At 33.5% G+C, this 21,194-nt stretch overlaps 1 protein-coding gene across 3 annotated transcripts in view; it reads right to left on the reverse strand.

Annotated features, from left to right (window-relative positions):
* Nucleotides 1-3,348: 3,348 nt before the first annotated feature.
* LOC122025967 (protein OSB3, chloroplastic/mitochondrial-like) overlaps nt 3,349-21,194 on the reverse strand; it is a 40,419-nt gene continuing 22,573 nt past the window's right edge. The window contains exons 3-8 of one of the 3 annotated variants that reach the window (XM_042584703.1): nt 15,605-15,668; nt 6,148-6,245; nt 5,928-6,069; nt 5,767-5,838; nt 3,908-3,969; nt 3,349-3,737 (exon numbers count right to left, since the gene is read on the reverse strand). In XM_042584703.1, coding sequence (XP_042440637.1) covers nt 3,618-3,737; nt 3,908-3,969; nt 5,767-5,838; nt 5,928-6,069; nt 6,148-6,245; nt 15,605-15,668 — 558 coding nt within the window. In that variant the 3' untranslated portion in view covers nt 3,349-3,617. Of the gene's footprint in view, nt 3,738-3,907; nt 3,970-5,766; nt 5,839-5,927; nt 6,246-15,604; nt 15,669-21,194 lie in introns of all 3 variants that reach the window. The other 2 variants (XM_042584702.1, XM_042584701.1) reach the window with 2 other exon arrangements.

Here is a 21,194-nt window from a genome sequence, read left to right on the forward strand (position 1 = left end):
AAGAAGCAGCCAAAGCACAACATTGCCTTAAAGGCAAAGATGGACGAACGAGATTCTGAATCTTCTCTCGATGATAACGAAACAACACTCATGGTAAGAATATTAAAAAAGTTATTTAAAACTAAAAAATTTAATCAAGTGCAGGGTACAAGAAGAAAATGAAAAATAAGATGCTACCACTGCAATGAAGAAGGGCACATGAAAGACAACTGCCCTAAATTGAAGAGCAAGAACAAGAACAAGGACAAAGAGAAGAACAAAGACAAGGCCTAGTGTCTCGCCATAGTCTAGAAGCGAATTACTGAAATAAATATTTAATTACTAACTGTGAAGCAATTAATTTTAAAAAAATACTTTCAAAAAAATTGTTAGAAATTATTTAGAAGATAATTTTTTAAAAAAGAAAAATTCATCACTTAGCTGTACAAAATTTTAAAATATTTTCTATTTTTTTGTGAAAAATTATCATATTTTTGGAAAAGATTTTTTTTGTGAAAAATTTTATGTCTACTCAACCCTTAGTAAAAAAAAATTTAAATTCGTTATAAGACTCGATTATTTTTAATTTTTCATAGTTTTTCCCTTAGACCTTGTTTTAGATTTTTTTTTTTAGAAACTCATTTTTAATGTGATCAAAAGGGGATAAGTGAAGATTAAGTTTAGGGAGAGGGTATTTTTTGCTATTAATTTTCATTATTTTTTTTTGCACATTATTACTTTCAAAAATTTACTTTGTTACTATTGGTTTATGTTTTTTCCCTAACTTAACTTGGATTGTTCATATAAAAAAGGGGGATATTGTTAGTACCCCAATCTAGTTTTGATGTGATCAACCAAGTGAGGTTAGATCTTGTTGGTATTTAACCCCTATGTCTAAGTGTGCAGGAACTTAGGAACATAGGAAGTCGAGCGAAAGACGCAGTTAGCGAGAAGGATGACACGGAAGAGAGCCAACGAGCTCGGTGCATTCAAGATACGAGGTGCCGCGGAAGATTACGTAGGCGGACAAGAAGGAGGCACGCGACGTTCTCCGAGGGACGAGAAGCCGAAGCGGAAGTTTGCTAGAGAAGGCCGGAAGTTGGGTTCGAGTGAGCCCTATTCTGGATGGTCGAAATCACCCAAGCGAGTGGAATCGGAGTGGAAGATTAGGACCAATGTGAGCGGAACCGGAGCGGAAGACCCGGACCGTCCGGGCGCCCGATCTGTTGAGCACCCTCTGGGCGCCTCACCTAGGGGGAGCCTTATCTGCACAGTCTGGGTACCAGGAACCCTTCCAGGTGCCCCAACCAAGAATTTCATCCAAACACTAGGTGTCGCGAGTGGTTGCGACGAGGATAAAAGTTTATCCCCCTCCAGGCAACCCAATTAGGGCTATAAATACAACCCTGGTCCCAGAAAGTAGAACAATACTTGTAATTGATTCCTTTTCAGTCTTGTTCTGTAATTGAATGTTTCAACTGCTGTAAAAGGCTTGTCCACCTAAAGAAGATCGTTTAGTGAGTTTTTCATCTTCTTTGAATTAACAACCTCTCCAATTGTAACCAAGTAAAATCTCTGAGCCTCTTCCTTCTTTGATTAATTTTTTATTTGTATAAGTGGTTATGTTAATATAGCTACAAAGTCGAGAAAGGTTTGTTTTTATTGTGCAGGCTATTCACCCCCCTCTAACCGGTCGCCAAGGGAACAACATCTACAAGGTTCGATAACGAACTCATAGGTATAATTTATTGTTGTAAAATGTTATATTATGATTATGTCTGGCATATTGTATCATGTATGTTTGTGTTATAATAATTAGTTGAATTATTATTTGTCTTTCACTGCACTTTTAGGAAATGTGTACAATGCACGCATCCATCAGACTCCAGCACGTGGGACGTACTGTAACTAAGGCACGATCGAACTATGAGGCTAGCTGGGAGCAAGGCACAACTATGCCCCCATGGGCGTAGTTAAATCGTGGCACAAGCTGTACTCCTCTGAAATACATGGTCATTCCTTTGAGACACGACGATAAGACATGGTCGTGTCGTTGAGGCACGGCTATGTCTTGACTTCTTTCTTTTTAAACTCACCCAACATCTAATAAGCTTCATTTTTGTTCCAAAAAGTATCCTATCAATCAAAATATAAAAAGAATATATCTCCGAACTAAAAGAGTACAAGTACTAATATCATTATGAAATATGGTGCAATAATATGGATCATAAAATACAAATAAATATACGACGAATAATGCTTAAAAATATACATAATTTATGAAAATCAATGTGTTGATGAGATGCAAAAGATAATTTGCTCTCCCCCAGTATATTCGCCAGCCCGTTCAAGTAACATCAATCTGTTGATGCTAATATGGGTGGTGATGTGGATGGCAAAATGACTACTACTAGATTAGTCAAGGTTGTACTGCAACTAGTTGGTTTCAAAATTATAGAATATAGTTGTACTTTCAATTACCGAAATAGAGTGCGTTGCCTTAATAGAGGCTCATATAGAGAATGTTTGGTGTCTTTTCTAGAATACATATATTGACAAATATTGCAACAATTGAGACAGTGACTCTATATGCAAATTCAGTTGGACTTCTCCACTGAATCTTAAGGTCATCTTCAACCGTGGATGGGTTATTTAACTTTTTGTTGTGACTCCCACCAAAACTGAAAAGAGAGATTTAGAAGTGGGTCCTTAATTTTTGATGACATGTACGAAAGATATAAATGAACAAGCTAGAAAAAGCCTCCATTGTGGATGTCGTTTCTCCACTGAGTGCTAAGGAGTCATTGTCGATGAAAAGATTTAATCCAAATAGGAGATGTTAATATGCATGTGGAGCTCTCGAGATTAGGGTGCAATGATAGGATATCAAATTATCACTCAAATTTCTATTGTTTAATTTTCAATTATGATATATTTATAGAAATTTTTCTCTAAATAAAAAACAACCTTCAATTTTGGATATTTAGATCATTTACTGTGAACGCTTTCTAAATTACCCTGAAAATTTTCCATGACCATCTAACCGACTAGTGAAAAATTTTTATGAGATTGAATCAATCATCCCAAGTTCAATATTATCTAATTCAACATTTTATCCCAATAGTTTGGTGCAATGAAAGAATATCAAGTTGTCACCAAAACACCCACAGTCCGATCCCTAACATATTTATAGTAATTTTTCATCTCAATGAGGTACGCAATCATAAGATACCGAGCTTCAAAACCATCCACCATAAACCCTTTTTTATTTACCCTGATAATTAGACTAAATTGATAGTCCAAATTCGGTGCTGTCTGCATGAGTTGCCTAATTAATTTTTATAAGAAAATGTATGTTGCGGCAGTATATGATGATCCTCTCAACTAACATTTGCGTTTAATATATTATGTCAAAAGAAAGCTAATTTATTTGAGTTCATAGGCACAACTGACTACAACTCCAAAAACCATCTGACCTTGCAAACTTGGCACCTTTGAGTAGCTTCCAAAGATGATGTAACTTTCACTAAAGCTACTTTAAATAGTGGAACACAGAATTGGAAATAACAAATTATATGTGGGACGCTCTTTTAATAATTTAAAAAATAAAGAGACAAAACACTGAGAACCATTTCTGCCTACGATGTTGTCTCCACTGGGGGCAGCTTTGACAAAACCCAGTCAGGAGTGTTGAAAGAACTAAGCCACAAAGCTTCGCCCGTCTCCTTGTGCTTAAAATCAGGAGATGTCTTCTTTAGCTACAAATATATATATATATATATATATATATATATATATATATATATATATATATATATATATATATATATATATATATATATAATAAATAAAGGTTTAATGTGACAATACCAGCCAATCCAGATTCAGGATGAACTAAAATAAATATCATATTAATCAATGGTTATACCTTCATTGATCTGTTGTCCCACCAGTCCTTTGGATTATCAATTAGGTTCTTCCATGAAGTTTCTGTGGGTGAGAACTTAAAAGTTAAAAGTTAAGAAAATAAACAAAAACATAAGCTACAGACCCAACGGTTTATCAAAAGCTATGATTTGCTTCAACTATTTAGGGGATCTTCTCAATTTCAAGATTTCATACTATTTAGGTTTGATTTGGTTTGGAATTTCTCTCCTTAAATAAAATGAGCAATTTTCGAGAATAAGCACTATACAGAAAATATTACAATTATGAGACAGCCTTTATTTAGATTTTGATTTTGATTTTGATTTTGATTTTTTTTCAAACTGGAAGCTTATAACTACAAAGTTGACACAGCATGAAAGATGCTAAATAGCAAAAATGCTCAAGGGCTTATTTACATCCCAGAAATGGAAGGAAAGTAAATAGGGTAATGAAAAATAGTATCTTCTAATAAACTCTTCAAAATTTCTAGTTTGTATCCCAGTTTTTCCCCAGAAAACAAGCCCAATAGATCAATCAAAAGCATAGTAGTCGTAGATGCACAAGAAGTTCCTATAAGACAAAAATCTTAAACGTTGATAAAAAAAAATGCAAATTTGATGAAATGATTCCTTATGAAGAATGCAAATATGATGAAATGATTCCTTATGTTGTAAAAAGGAAATACAAAATTTAGAGAGAGGTATCAGGATCATCGGTTGTTGCATATATTATGAGAACAAACTTGAGCTATTCCATTGAAGACAGAAGTGTTGAGGTATACATGTCATGTTACTAAGTAGAGAAGACATTAAATCACCTCTAAAAGTAAAAGAACATGAAAACAAAGTTACTATATTCTGTGTGAGAATCTTCAGGTGAATGTGCAGAGTCCGAGACACAATAGAAATAGATGGAAAGAATTCACAAAAAAAAAAAAGGAAAAATAAGTCATGTATTATGGAAATGGGAAACCATGCAAAAAAGATTAGATATTGATTATTTATTATGAAAGAATAACAAGAGATTTCATCCCTCTTAATGTAACTAAGGATGCTTTGATACCACAAAGTAGAATAATGGATTGAGGGAGGGGATCCATGCACTTAAAGTTGTTTATTGTTACAATGCTGGTTCAAGAGCCAATAAGATAAAACAAATCAGATAATGGAATTAACCATTGTAGCATCAACCCCCGAGACAAGGTTGAGTTGGCTATTGCAGATAGAACTTCCTACAATGGGCATGAGTCAATTCTCGACAAAGCCGAACGAACAACCCTCCCCCGTAGTAGTCAACTACAATTTTTCGATTTACCTCCTCACATACAATCGTAAGGCCGACCGTGTGGGACCGCTCGGGTGGCAGATTCTACCTTTTTGCTAAAGGGATGTGCTTGTAAGAGAGAATCTATATTGATCTAAATGCTAATTCAAAGAAAACAGTCAGAAATGTAAGGAAAAGAACTGCTTGTCTGATAAAGACCATGCTAGTATCAAGTTAATATGTAGCAAATCACGGAATGATATCATGGAAAATCATTAACATGTGGAAGAAGCAAAAAGAACATGTTTGCAATATCTCCATGATGTGGATGGTATCAAGGATATAAGGTTCAACTTTTTGGATAAGTGAATAGTCTATCAACTTTAATATGCAAAAAGTCCTATATTCAAAAGTTACTTTAAAAAGTGAAGTATGTGCACCCACACATCAGGTTGGAGTATCAAGGATATAAAAATATAGATTGTTCTCTTGCAACACTGACCATTATTTTTGAGGGTAAATCATTTATCCAATCAAATTTAGCAAAAGGAAAAAAAATGACTGACTATCTGCGCAAAACTTAATTTCAATACCCACCATTATTTTTGATAGATGATGCAAAAGTGTATTCTTTTTGTTTAGATATACCAGCCTCTTCATGGTATTCACCTATGAACAGAAAAGAACAAATATAGAATTAGCACAAAGTAGTGAATTCACACTTTTAATAGCACCAAAATTCAACAGATCCACACTACTTTGCTGAGGGGGTAGTTTTTCTTTCTCTCTACTTGCAAACACTAATCGTTCCAGCCTCTCTGATACCCAACTTGGTGCACTGTTTACCCATAAACCTTGATAAGTCTTTCGGTTTTTAAAATCTGGATATTTTGGGTGTATCTGCACAGCAAGACAAGTGAATAAGACAGACTTAGTAGGAAATGAAAAAACATGAGGATGCGATATGAAAGTGAAAACCAGTCCATTCAGCTTATCTTCTCGATTATCAAACCAGTCGAGTGGATTTAGAACAAGATCATCCCATAACTTCTGAGAGTACACCTTCGATGCATTGGCTAAAGAAAAAAAAATGTAGAATTAAGAATTAATAAACAAAACATGGATGAAACCAGAGTAGGTTCAATCTTGCAAAATGGCTAATTATGGAAAACCAACTTACCTTCTCACAATCAAGATAAGCACGGGTTTTCAGTATATGCGAGACTGATGAACTATTCTTAAACATTGCAATTGCAAGAAAACATTTTCCTTGCCTTTCATTTCAAATGGAAAGTTCAAAGCTAATTCTGAACATCGTTGCAAATACCAGTAGGGTTATTACAAATAGAACCATTTAAAAAATACTTAGTCCGAGTAAGACAATTAAACTAGAAACAAAAGGAAAGTGTTCCAGGGAAACAACCTCAGATGAAAAGTCACTTTGGTTTCCCCAACATAAAAAGTAATTAAATAACTTAAAGATAGTATAATGTAACAGTAAAACTCCAAGTACAGTATGAGACAATTTCAAACATGAAAACAGATGCTACATGCATTTTCATTATGATCTATGGCCACAATAGCACCAGCACAACTAGTGGGATCTGCTATACCAATCACACACAAGATGTTATACTCAGAAAATTTAGTTAAATCTGATTTGGGATAATTGGGTTTTAATAGGATTGAGGGTTTTAGAGGTGAACAAAGTATTTTGAAAACTGATTTAGTGGTTCCGATTCCGTTGAGGATTAATTAATAGTTAAATTGGTTGTTTGAGATTGTGATTAAGCTGGAAACAATTTAATCTCTCTTTACGCTCAAACCGAATTTCAATTGGAGGTTTTATAGCTGAAACAGTCATAAACTAATTGAACCAATTCAGTAGACCAGGTTTAATAGAGTTAGGTTTTGGAGATTTTAAATGCCCCTTTATTTCTCTCTACTCCCTTTATTCTGATTGTATGAAGTCTCCTCTCCTTTCTCCTGTTCGGTGTGGCCCACTTGGAACTCACTAATCTCTCTTTAAGGCAACTCCACAGTCCCATCCTCGCAAATTAGTTGAAGCCCTTGCAACCACAAGCCCCTCTTAATTAATGTGATCTTCATCACTGTCCCATTCTTCACTATTGTTCAATCAAATACTACGTTGTTACTTTGGATCATCACCCATTGTCATTATTTGTCATGGGATGCCCTACAACACTTCAGTCATTACCATTGGATGTCATTAACATGAGCACGTGAAGCTTTGTTCCTCTTCGTTTGTAGATAGTTTAGAGTTGCATGACTTGTTCATGCTGCAGGAAATGGTTTGCATAGAACCAAATATATTCTTGATTTATAAAAGGGGTTAAGAACGATTGTCTTCAATTCAATAATATTATTTTTCGGCTTCATTCAGAGATAGTTGAGTTTAGGGTTGCACAACTTGTTCATGTTGCATAAAGTGGTAGCACAGCCAAAATTCTTGTTTCAGCTCATTTTGATCTTCCTATATGCTAGTCCTTGATTTAGTGCCTCTAATTTCCCCCATCTATGAACCACGACCATATAATTCATATTTTGGATTAATTGCCCGAGAACATCTTAGTTAATCATGCTCGTACCTCCGCAGTGTTATCGTAAGTCACCCACAACATCAACACAAACCATCAGCCTAGCTTCATCTGCTGACACTCATGCCCAGTAGATTTGCTTCATTTATTTCCCTTAGTTGTTCACCTCAAGCGATCACCTCTCTACAATTAATCTTGCAAGCAACTACCAAAGACCCTAACGTCAGCAGATTAGTCACGCACCCTTAGTTCAACAATACCAAAATGACACCCACAACCCAACTACTGCCATGCAAGATCGAGACCTTTTCTTGGGATTAATTATTGGTGTAGCAATGGCTTGTGCATATTAGTCTTATTGACCTATAATATCTATATCTACCCTCTATTTTCCAGATGTACAACATTGGAATTTACTTGTTTTCAAGGACATTATCCCATATTGGAGCCATCTGCACTATAACTTCATGAATAGAACAAGGTCGCATCACCTTGATAAAACTATTCCTTATTTAAAAAATACTTTTATTTAATCTAGATGATTATCAAATTTTCAGCATTTACTATAGTTTAAGCTGTTTAACCTTCATTTACTTATCATACTTTTGTAGTATAATTTTATCATAAGCTTTCTTTTGCTTATCATACTTAGTTAAGTTTAATTAATCACTAAAAGAACTTACCGTAGTCCTTTATTTGTACCTAAAAAAAAGATAGCCCGGTGCATGAAGCTTCCGTCAAAACGGAATCCCGAGGAAGAGTCTATTGTACACCATGTTAATACTTTGCAAGAAGCTGAGACTTGAACCCATGACCTCTAGGTCACATAGCAGCAATTTTATCATTGCGCCGAAACTCCCCTTCTGTACCTTTAGTTTAATAGTGATACAAATTTTATTACATATCAACTCTTATCAAGTATGCTAAACTCCTCAATGAAAAATGTAAAGAAAATGTGTGTGAGATTCTAAAAATTAGTTGTAGCAACTTAGAAGAAAAGCATAAAACCCTAAAACTTAAATAGTACAATAACAATAACAACCAAGCCTTAGGTGAGGCGGTTATATTGATCCTTTTACGTCATCCTTCCACATCATTAAGTTATATCCTCGGTTATATCATTATCTAAATTTAAATAAATTTTATCTTATTTTATTATTGTTAACTAAGTCTTTTTTGGTCTGCCTCTTCCTAGTTTGATGTGCATATTTGTCATAATTTCACAACGCCTAACTGACGTATTTATTGATCGTCTAAGTACGTGTTCGTACCATCATTAACGTGTCTCTCGTAGTTTTCCGTCAATAGATACAATCTGACTTTCTCTCTAATGCTCACATTTCTTATCCGAGTCATCCTCGTATGTCCACACATCCATCTCAGCATCCTCATCTCAACAACTCTCGTCTTTTGCTCATGATTTCGATTCATAGCCCAACATTCAACTCCATATAATATAGCAGATCTAACTAGACTTTCCTAAAAACTCAAATAGTAGCGTAGAAAAATTTAGAGAACAAATTATTAAAAAAAATAGGTAGGTAATATGGGTAAAGAAAGAAACTCTAACATATTAGATCATTCAAATTTATATAAAAAAAATACATCCACACATTTCACCTAGACATAATTGGAACCATAACTCTGAACCCACCTCAACGAGGATGACTATTTCCTTGAACTCGGCCATAGGCATAGGGTTAAGGTTAAGTAAGAAGAAAGAGGAATCAATAGATAATTTAAGGTGGACGACCCCAATTTTGACAATAGGTTAGAATGAGGATTATTTATTAATATGATATGAACTATATTTTAGCAAAACATTCAAACTACACGAGGTGGGATGATGTGTAAGATTCGAAATGTCGAGTCACATAGGTGTTTCGATCATGGAGTGAAATGTCATTCCGTGCTGGGTACAAACAATATTTACCGTTCCACCGCGCGGGCGAAACCACTACCTCACACACCGAAGTTTTGCATGGCACGAGCGGCTGCGGGGGGTGTCCGGCAGCACCGAAAGCTTCCCGCGACGCTTATGACGTCGTTGGAAGCTTCCCGTGACACTTTCTGCGGTGCCAGAGGCCTTGCGAGAAGCCCCCACAATCCCCCGCAACAATTCGGAATTGTTTGTAACCCAGTAAATTAAAATTTTAATTTAATTAATTTAAATAATTCCTAATGTATGTGTGATATTTCGAACATGACTTTTATAAACTCTAATTAAATTATCCAAATAAAATATATTTAAAATTAACATTGTTAAATTAATTTTATTAATTAATATTCTGAAAATTTATTTTTTAATGTTTTAAATTCCATTTAAAAATTCTAAAAATATATAATAATTTAAATTTATATTCTATTAATTTTTATTATTTTAAATTTCATTTAAAAATTTTAAAAATCCTAAATTTTTTTAATAAAAAAATTATATTATGTAATTTTTTATTTTTTTATATTTTTTTACTATTTTACTATCTAATTAATATTTTTTTACTATGTAAAATATATATTATTTAAATTAATAATTAATTAAATGAATAAATAATTAATTTTCTTTAAAAAACTATATTTAATTATTTTATAATTGAGAATTTATATAAAATCAATATACAACTTATTTCTAAATTATATACACAATAAACATATTTATCTAATAATTACTATATATAAATAAAAAATATCAAAACTGTATCGGCACAGCATGATACGATACTGAAACCATATCGTTCTGATATGGGACTGAAACCTCGACACAAGTCAAGATTTTAAATCATGGTTTCGATCTTTACTCTAATGATACTGTTTCAGCATTATGCCAACATTCTAATATTTAACACCAATGACAAATGGGAGGTGGTTTAAGAAAAGAGATAAAAAGAAAATGAAAAAGATACACAATTATAGAGCTATGTTTAATATTTGTTTAGCATCTAAAATGCTACGATTTTGACATCGTATGGAGACAACTTGATGTCAAGTGTTGACAAGAAATCACACTCGTCAACACAACACTATAAGAGGACAAATTGATAGTAAATAAATAATTTTGAAATAATCATCCATAAGTGTGACAGAATACCTAAGTTCAACAAACTCTAAATGCACATTTATTCATGTAATGAACATTGGGCTTTTAATTCATCTTCATTTTCCTCTCAATCACTAGAAGATGCCCCAACTAGAAGACCATGAAACTTGAAAATGTGATTAAGGTATCTACGTGTCGACAAACACTTTTCACCAAAACCATCATAGCTTATAGAAAATCTTAAAAAACTTAACTCAGCCCATCTCAAAGTTGTCACAATTAAATCATACAATGTTTTAAATGTCATGGCATAGGTCACATAGCATCAAAAAATTTGCAGTGTCTTGTCAAAAGTACCCAAACATGATCTTAAACATGAAGTCAAACTTCCAACTTCGAGAAGGGACAAAGAGGCTGAAGCTCATATTGATTACCTAGAATCTAGACGTAAAGAAACTATAGGAATTCATGTTTGTGCCTCTTCCTATCCATACCCACAATTGATAACCCATTATTAAAACGCTAACAATTTCTATTCTCGTGCAAAGTGTGAAAACAAATTGTGCAACATTATTATAGATAATAAAAGAAACATAAATAGAGTTTCCATACATACCCATTCTACAATTCAACTTATCCAAATAACTACAAGGTGCATGGGCAAACCAAACTTCCCTCTTCCACAAAGATAGTTGGACATTATTGAGATGAGCCCTTACATTATAAGATTTTGTGTGATGTTATCCTAATGAACATTGCCTATATCATCCTTGTAGACCCTAATTACAACTTCTCTATAATTTCACCACAAGAAAGAATCACTACATCTTTAAAAACAATAGGTAAAATACACTTGTTACTAACCAAACCTAACCTAGTGAAACCAAGACCTATGCCAATCTAGTCTTCAAGCTAGTTCCTTCATCTTCTTATAGATTCCCAATTTGAATAAGAAAGCGATCAAAAATTATAATAGCCTCAACAACACAAGATAAAATTGGCCCAGCACCTTGCTAGAACATCGTACACTTAAGGTCAAGATCTTAGATGAGTATCAGGACATAACTCCCAATATGAGTCCATATACATAGATGCATTAATAATTCTGAAAAAAAATAGCTCTTGGTGAATATACGTTGAGACATTTTGTTAATAAAAAGACTACAATGCAAGTTTCTAATACCTAGATTTGGCAACAAACTTGAATTTAACAAAACTCTGCTGTGGTAATACTTTATTTCTCTAATTACCAAATGAATTCATACAGCATTCTGGCCATAAAGCTTTTAGCGACATTCAGTAACAAGTAAAGTTGAGCATTAATCACTTTAGGTGGATTGAATTCCTCCAAAGGTACTTTTGTACTAAAGCACACCAGACCTAGTAGGGATAACAAGTCTATCAACGCATTGGATCAAGTAGCCACTCACACAGATGGAACCACATAATTCAAACACCTGAAGGATGAGGACCCTATGTGCTACCTGCTTTGACTTTGAAATAATTTTTCAACACATCTAAGATGCAAATCATTATTAGTAGTCAACTTTTTGATTAAGGACTATTATCTATTTCTGGGGACACGCATGTGTACTCCTGAATGTGACTTTGGGGCATTTTTTTTTTAAAAAAATTATGGCCCTTGTTTTAAAGGGACTTTATCCTCATCCTTCATACAAGACTTAAAACAAAGCAAAATTGTTCTTTACAGAGGATGTTATCTTGCATGGGTCACCCACATTGATAGTGTGGGGTAAGGATGCCAAATTAGTTAATTTTAGTAGACCCTTGGAAATTGTTTGGAACATAATTTAAACCTTATATGTATTTCACCCATAGACAGATCATTAAACTTGATCATAGATTAGAAAATCTGTTTTGCTATCTATAGGGAAAAAAACAAGGATATGGAAATGTCTTACCCATTGTTAAGTTTACTTATAATAGTTTTCTAAATCATTCTACAGTAAAAGAAAAATCATTTGGGTCATATATAGGTCTAAAGCTTGACAACCAATCGATTTAGTTTCATTACCAACCATTTCCTCATTCACCACCTACCACCTACCACCTCCATGGGAAGAAAACTTATATTGAGAAAAATAGGTAAGTCAAATTTTCATCATGTGAAAGCTAATATCTTATCAAGAGGCATTTGAACGCCTTCTTTGTCTATTGATTTGCCAACTAGTAGTCCTCAAGCAACTTTAGCATCAGCTCTGCCTCCCTCATCATAACCAACCCAAATAATTAAAAGAAACACTAATATGCAGATTGTGATATCTCTCCATGTGAGCAGTAAAAGATACTTAGTGTATTGGAAAAAATCAGACATACCATACAAATGCATGGATCATAGAAGAGGAATCAGAACACGACATTCAACATATTTGTTGAGATCAATAGGAGGAACTAGAATAATCTTTTACAAAGGCACCCCTTGATTGTCTACTTCACACTTATGTGAGGCATTGCAAGATTTGACGGAACATCAAGATCCCTTACTCGAAGAAGCTGAATTCTTCTTGGTGGGGAGAATCGATTAATCTGAATTCTTCTTGGTGGGGAGAATGTAGTTAGGGTCTATAAATTTTGTTACTTAAATTATGAGTTCTAAATTTTGTAATTTAAATTTTTTAAAATAAAGGATGTTTAGATTTATCTAGAATTTGTTAGGATTATTAGAGTTCTTTATAAACTCAATTGTCTTTTATAAAGGATCATATTCCTGATTTATAGAAGGGGTAGAATTTCTTGTATTCAATTATCCACAATTTAATAATATTTTCTCTCTTCGTTCGTTGGGGTTGAGTTTTCAGCGGCACAATTTGTTTATGTCACACCTAGCAATCATTGTTATCGGCCCTTTTGTCTCATGTGCAACATGGGTTTGTACACTCTCCTGCAAAGTCATATTATTTATAAATATATTGATATGCTTAAAATCATTGTTCTTCGTTGATAATCCTGTTAAGCAGTCCTTGGGTATTTGAATATTGATTGTAGCGGCTAAGAACATTTTCATCCAACTGCAAGGACTTATTCTTGCCTAATTCTGTAAATCATAGCATATTGGTAAGTTTTAGTTCATCTCTTATATGAAAGGATCATCATCCATTTATATATCTAACATTGTGAAAGTCCTAGAGTAACCTTATTTACTCACCTGCTTGTATTGCTTGTATAATTCCTGTTGAACTCAATTTATTTCTCTCTAATGTCAACATCACGTAAGATTCATAAGTTGTTAAAGTGAAATGCATGTCTTCATTTGTTGATTAAATGTTGATGTTTATGTTGTATCATTAATGCATTAACAATTCTTCTGTTAGTGGTTATAGATTTAGTGATGAGCCTAGACTATGAGATAGTAATCCTAAGGCACAACAAAAAAGGATCTCTTTTCGGAAATGTGGATTATTGTAGTGGTGTTCTATTGTAGATTGAACCTTTGGTTGATTTCATACCACATATCAATCTATATAGATTTCTCTTCACCTTTACGTTGGTGCAGGGAAGTCTTTATAGAGTGCACCAGAATCGAACTTGAGTTTTGATGTTGTCAAAGATTCAAATTAAGTCTTATTGTGATTTGATGAATTAACTAAGTGTGCAGGTTGTTTACTCGATTGGTAAAGACCTAGTCGTGGCTAGGCAAGGAAGTCTTAGCAGATCATGGAAGCCAGGCAGGAAAGTTCAGGTGGATCGAGGACTTGACACTTGGCAAATGGGCTCAATAGGTCTAGAGGACTTGATATCGAGGTGAAGTCCTAGTAATGTGTAAGACACAACATGCCCGAGCTACCTTCGATAGTCGTGCACTTGTTGGAGCATATGTGGGCATCACTCTCTATCATAGAGAGGATGAGTGCAAGGCCTCACCCATTGGATGATTTTAAGCTTATTAGTTGATTAGTAACTAGTTATTTGCACCAATTGCATGGCTCTGCAGGTAGTGATTGTGTGCTTTCTGGTTTTGCAAATTGTAGTTATTCATATTACAATTCATTGCATGATATTACATGATATATTCTTTGTTGTTTATCATATTTCAATTCATCACACTAATTCACCTGCTAAGTTTTCAAAGCTGATCTTGTTTCCTTAAGTTAGAGTTCTTTATATATCTTCCTGTGTTAACATTTATTTGTTGTAAGTAAAGTACGACTTTAATGAGAGTTGGGACTTTTATGGCATTTTTTTAATTTCCTATTAGAACACCTATGTGTTCCTGGAATAGTTGATTGACTTAGCAAGTGTCTTGACAAACTGTACTTAGCAAGTGTCTCGACAAACTGTCTCGTCATTGCCATAGGGGAGGGGCATGCCTATCAGAGAGGAAACCCTCTAATAGCATGACACAAGATCTACAACACTAAATAAAAATTTTTTAAAAAAAAAACAGATCATTGCAATCATGAATTTAATATAATTATGCTTATCAAAACTGTTATATGAAGAACACCTACAACCATGCCATGTCAACCACGAAGAATAACTAAAAATATGGTTAAAGCTAAGTTTGAAGAGATAATCCATTAATCTGTGTTACAAAGTTACAAATCTATGAGAAAGTTAGGCATACTAATATTACAAGCCAAAAAAAAGACTGACTAGAAGCATAAATCAATGCATCATCTTATAATTACAATAAAAAGAAAAATTTTGCTTCATGCAAAATAGAACACAAAAAGGACACCAAAAATGGGAGCATAAAAATTTCAATTAAGAAAAAAAAAGGAAAAAAAAAATGTTAATTAACCAACAGAAGCTAGTATGTATACAGAACAATAGGTAGGCATGAAGAAATCAGCATTTGGCCAATCTTTCTCAACTAGTTTACCTTTAAAACTGGGAGTCGATTGTGAATTCCCATCATGCACAAAACTTAACTTATCTGCTATAACCTGCAAGATATATAACGTATATCAACCCTAACATTGTTGAAACCACAGCAAATAGAAAAAATGTGTTAGCAAATGAGAAATGATTGTTGAAACCTCAGCAAGTAGAAAAATATTTTACAAATGAGAAATTGCTGGCAAATAAAAGCATATTACATATGACTACAATACAAGTCAAATTTCAAACAAGGAATAGGGTGACCCAGATGAGGACATGAGAATAAACCAAGTAGAAGATAAATTTAAATAACCATTTAAATGTATAAAGAACCCATGACAACTAATCCCACTTGCTTTAATTTCAGTAAAAGGATCAGTCGGTGATAAAGAATCAGCAAAAGAATGTCTAAAAAATTTGGACCAAATGAATAACTAGTTGTAGATTAAAATTGTTGAAAAACATATTAAAAAATTAGAACCGAATTTAAAGACTACGCTCTAAGCCCTTCACTTAAATTTGAAGAATTTTGACCATTCACATAACTTATTTAACCGCATCTTGTGATAATTTAAAAAAAAAAAAAGCATGCACAAAAATATTAGCACAAACAATGTTGTAAACTCACGTACCAATAACGTTGAACAATATTTTAATTGAATAATAGACCTCCATTGAACAAAGTACAATTTGTCAATGATAAGCTCATTGGAACCACTAGAGAGTTTTGCAAATCGTCCAAAACCACACATCACATGATAGGCACAAAACCCATTACACTAGTATGAAATGAAACAAAAAATCAATGGGAAAATATGTTCTACCATATTTTAAGAGATGACTGTCAAATAAGGATATAAATAGAAAACAATTTTCCCAAGTGAATGAAACTGAGAGACATCCAAAACATTTACGTCACCTTCAATCAAAGAACTTTTGGTTAAAATTGATGAATTAGGCTCAAAAGCACTTCCTAATAACTCAACCTATGGAAAGTCCTTAGGATAAGTCCTAAGATGACAAATTGAAAAGCCCCGTAAGAACACCATAGATGAGCCCCTTAATGATATTTTAGAAGAATCTCCTATTGACCTCTTTAAACAAACAATCAACTTGACATTGCTTGGAACTTAGGCTCACAAATTATAATTTATTCATGTCGTTTAGAGAGAAGCCCGAGGAACCTAAACAACTAAACAACGAGGATCATGAACAAAGAGTGCAAGATAACACTTTAAGTTAATCAACTAAGATGTAATTGGTATCTGTTTTTTCATCTATCTACTGAGTTAGTTTCCTTTCACGTCATTTAGTTTAGAAATCTTCATGCTCAATTTATTTACTCACATTACAAGGAAAATTGATTTTGATGAATTCTTATTTAATTTGCTAGCTTAACTAAACACTAGTTATATTTTCAAGTTCAAAAATATGCTAATTTGCAGGGAGAAATTTTGAGCATTCATCTTTATATGTTTGACTTTGCTTGTGGTTCTACAGATTCATTCTTGACACTGCCACTTTTACGCCTTATTGCAATTGTGAATGTGTGGACATTACCATTGCCCTATTTCAAATTGAGATCATTCTTTATTTGTTGGAAATAGTGACTTACAAGGAAGAAAATAAAGTCAAAGTTCAGAAGAAAGAATAAGTATATTAATTTCTTATCCATTGGAAGGAATGTTCAAAGAATAAGATGATGAATAAGGATGTCTTAATTTCTTATCCATTGTTATTGTTCCTTCCATGTTGAAAAGAATGCCTTAATTGAAGATGTCACGACTTGCCTTGAGTTAAGATAAGAATGATGCAACTTAGAAATTAATTTATCTTTTAAATTTTGAATTATAGATGATTTTGGTAATTGTCACATTCTAGGTGTGTGTGTGATATCTTTTTAACTTGCTTAGAGTCTACATGATGGGTGTCAAAAGTTTGATATCTATTCAATCTCTCTAGTTTCGTCAATTGAGGGAAAAGGTAAATTTTATTTCATTATGTTTTTGTTTTGGGTTGGCATATCTAGTGTAGGATGGAAAAAAAAAATTGTCATTTGATTGTAGTGTCTCATCTAGAAATTGAGATTATATCAACATTGTAGAATCAAAATTTGATCCACCGACTTAAAAATTTAGTTAATTTTTTGATTATTTTCATATTGTATTTGTAGATACAAATTCAAATGAAGCATGCTCATATGCACTCAGAGATTTTTGTTGTACATAGAGGTTGATAAATCTATCCTTTGATCTCTTTACATGTTGTTTTGTACATGAATAGAAATACAAAATGATTATTTATGAAGATTAACATAATAATTCAAATAGAAAAATGGGTTTTTTAAACAAAAACAAAATAAGTTATTGGGTGTTAAATAATTAATATTTTATGTGCATATGAAGATTTTAAATGGGGATTATCATAGGAAGGATTATTCTAAAAATTAAAATGGATATTATAAATTACTCTTTAATAAATACCTATTGTTAGATTTCTTTACCTTTTATAATTCCTATGAACTTAGATATTGTTACATGTACCCTTGTAATGTATACCTCATACTCATACTAATATATAATAAATTAACATAACCAATATTCGAAAATCACAAAATCAGAAAATGGAAAAAGAAGGCTATGCTAATTTATTTGGTATAATATTTGTTACCTTCACCCCATTAGTATCCATCACCTCCACCACAAAAGTAATACCTACCACCTCCAACCTATCAGTAACCATATCAACCTCTCCAAGAACAGAGTCTCAAAAGGTCCATCAAGACGTGTGTGCCCTGTGATTTGTGAGAAAGCACAACAAGTTGAAGGCTCAGTTATCCGAGGTATATTAATAGATATTAGTGGCTCACATTCCTTTATTTCTCAAGTTCATATATAATATTGGGAGATTTCCCAGATCTTGTGGATTAGCAATGTCGATACGATCACATGGAGTGTTGATGTGACAGGTGGTTAAGAGTTGTCCCTAGACTTCGATGGTCATGTCCTTGCATTGGATCTACAACAGGTGCTAGATAGCATACTACTGTTGATTGTCGAGTCGAAGTGGTGAATGTTAGACCGGCAGCCACCATGGGAGCTCGTTGGAATTAAAGACTATGAGATATCTATTATCTCGACACTCTCAACAGTTATTAACTTGAGGAAATGGCGGGTATCTTCTATCCTTGGTGAGTCCCGATGTGGAAAGCTTAGTACATCTTTCAGATGTTCTCCAATATCAAAAGTCTCATATCGGATGGCACTTCGGAGGACTAAGGTCAAACTCCAAGAGTTGTTAGACAAGGGTTTAAATGACCATCTTCCATACTCGATATAGATGTTATGAGTTTTTGGTAATTTCATTTAGGCTTACCAATGCTCCTTCAACCTTTATGAATTTAATAAGTTGGCATTTTTAGAGTACTTAGATTGTTTTTCTAATTGTTCTTATTAATAATATATTAACATATTCTTTGTCAAAGGGGGTATGAGGTTATATGGAAAGTCAATAAATGTGACTTTGGCTTACTTCTGTGGGATTTCTAGCACTGGAATTTCATTAGACCAATAGAAAATTAAAGTGGTTATGAAATGTGAATAGCCAACATCAATGTAGTAGATTCATAATTTCCTTGGTCAAACTGGCTATTATTAGAATTTTCTCACATCACTACACCCTTGACCTAGTTGATTAAGAAAGAGATCAAATTTACTCTTCCAAGAGCTCAAGGAGTGATTGCTCGTGTGTTATTCCTTCTAGAGAGGATGGATTCATTCTTTATATGGAGATACATCTATTCAAAGACTAGATACTTCATTAATGCAGCATGATAGCTTATGCTTCTTGCCAAAAGAATTATCTTATTCATGATTTAAAGTTAGAAGCTATTATTTTTGCCTTAGGATATAGAAACCCTATCTCTATGGGATTAGCTTTAAAATATTAAGTGATCGTATGAGTTGAAGTATCTATGCACATGAAAAGGATTGAATCTTAAGCAAAGGGGATGTAATTCCTAAAAGGCAACCACTTTATTATATTATCCGCTACCTAAAAAAGTTAATATAGTGGTAGATACATTGAGTAGGAAATCTAAAAGAGTATTGGCTTGTCACAGTTAGTGAGGTAATTTTTAGATTTAGATCTGGTTGGAGTGGAGCAGACTCAAAAAGTATGTTGGCATCCCTAACTAGTTGAGAATACTATGGAAAATAAAGACCAATATTGCAAATCAATGGCAAGTGAGCTCAATTTAGGCCCAAAACGAGAGTTTTTTTGTTATGTGGATGGATCTCTTCAATTTTGAGGTAAGTTATGCATTCCTGAGGCACATACAATATTAAAGATCTCCTTCGAGAAGCACATTGATTGAGATTTATAATTCATCCTAATGGTACCCAAATGTATTGAGATCTAAAGCGATCATATTTGTGGAAAGGTATGAAAAGAGATATTACAAACTTTATAGCTCAATATCTAGTTTTCCAACAAATTATGCAAGAATAGCAGGGATGATCAGTTGGGTTGCTTCAAAAGATAATGAAAATGGGAGCATGTTAAGACTTTGTCACCAGGTTACAAAGACTTAGAAGGGACATGAATCGATTTGGGTGATCATTGATTGATTGATTGACAAAGTCGAGAGCTCATTTTGTTGCTTACTCATAGTTCATAGTAAAGCCTTACTCTGTAGCCTTCCCTTTAGTAACATGTCTAACCAAGATTCCTTTAGCACTGCTTTTCATACTAATGGGCAATTAGAGTGCATTATTAAGACCCTAGAGAATCTTTTGTGGATATGTGTATTGGATTTCAGTGGCAGCTAAAAGGACCAGTTACATTTGGTAGAGTTTGCCCAATTAGGATTCTACTAAATGATAGCTCCTTTTGAGGCATTATATAATAGGACATATAGATCTCCTACTTTATAGGATGAAGTTGGAAAGCGTGAGCTCTTATGCCCACTACAAAGTATTCAGTAGGAAGTAGCTGATTTAATGCGGAGTGTCAAACAAAAACTACTACAATTCAAGTCAACAAAAAAGTTATATGGACTAGACAAAGGATCCTAGAGTTTGCAGTGGGTGATCAAAATTTTCTTATAGGAGGGTGAAGAGCTTTCATCTAAAAGAAAAGTTGGCTTCCAAATTTATAGAAGCTTTTCAAATTTTAGAAGAACGGATTGGTGCAATAGTTAATTGACTTGCTTTAACCCTGACCTTGACAGGAATGCATAACGTCTTCCATGTTTTTATGTTGTAGAAGTACATCAAATTCGACACATCCTTGAGGATCTCACTAAACCACTCGTGTGTCTCACAAGGAATTCCTAATTCGTACTGTGGATTGTGAGGCGCATCAATTGTGAAACTAGTGTGTCCACATCATAAAACTTGGGTAGCAACACCAGTTTAAATGTGTGCACAAGACACCCCCACTTATTCTTCTCAAATAATTAAATTTAACAACCAAATTTCTTTTACTGGAGAGGATGTTAAATACTAAACTTAAACTATAATTTTTCAAGTCTTAAAAAATTTCAAAAAATTTTTAATGCTAAAATAAATTAAACCGAACCGTCAAAATAA

The sequence above is a fragment of the Zingiber officinale genome, chromosome 1A (assembly GCF_018446385.1).
Source record: "Zingiber officinale cultivar Zhangliang chromosome 1A, Zo_v1.1, whole genome shotgun sequence".
In the NCBI taxonomy this organism is placed as follows: Eukaryota; Viridiplantae; Streptophyta; class Magnoliopsida; order Zingiberales; family Zingiberaceae; genus Zingiber; species Zingiber officinale.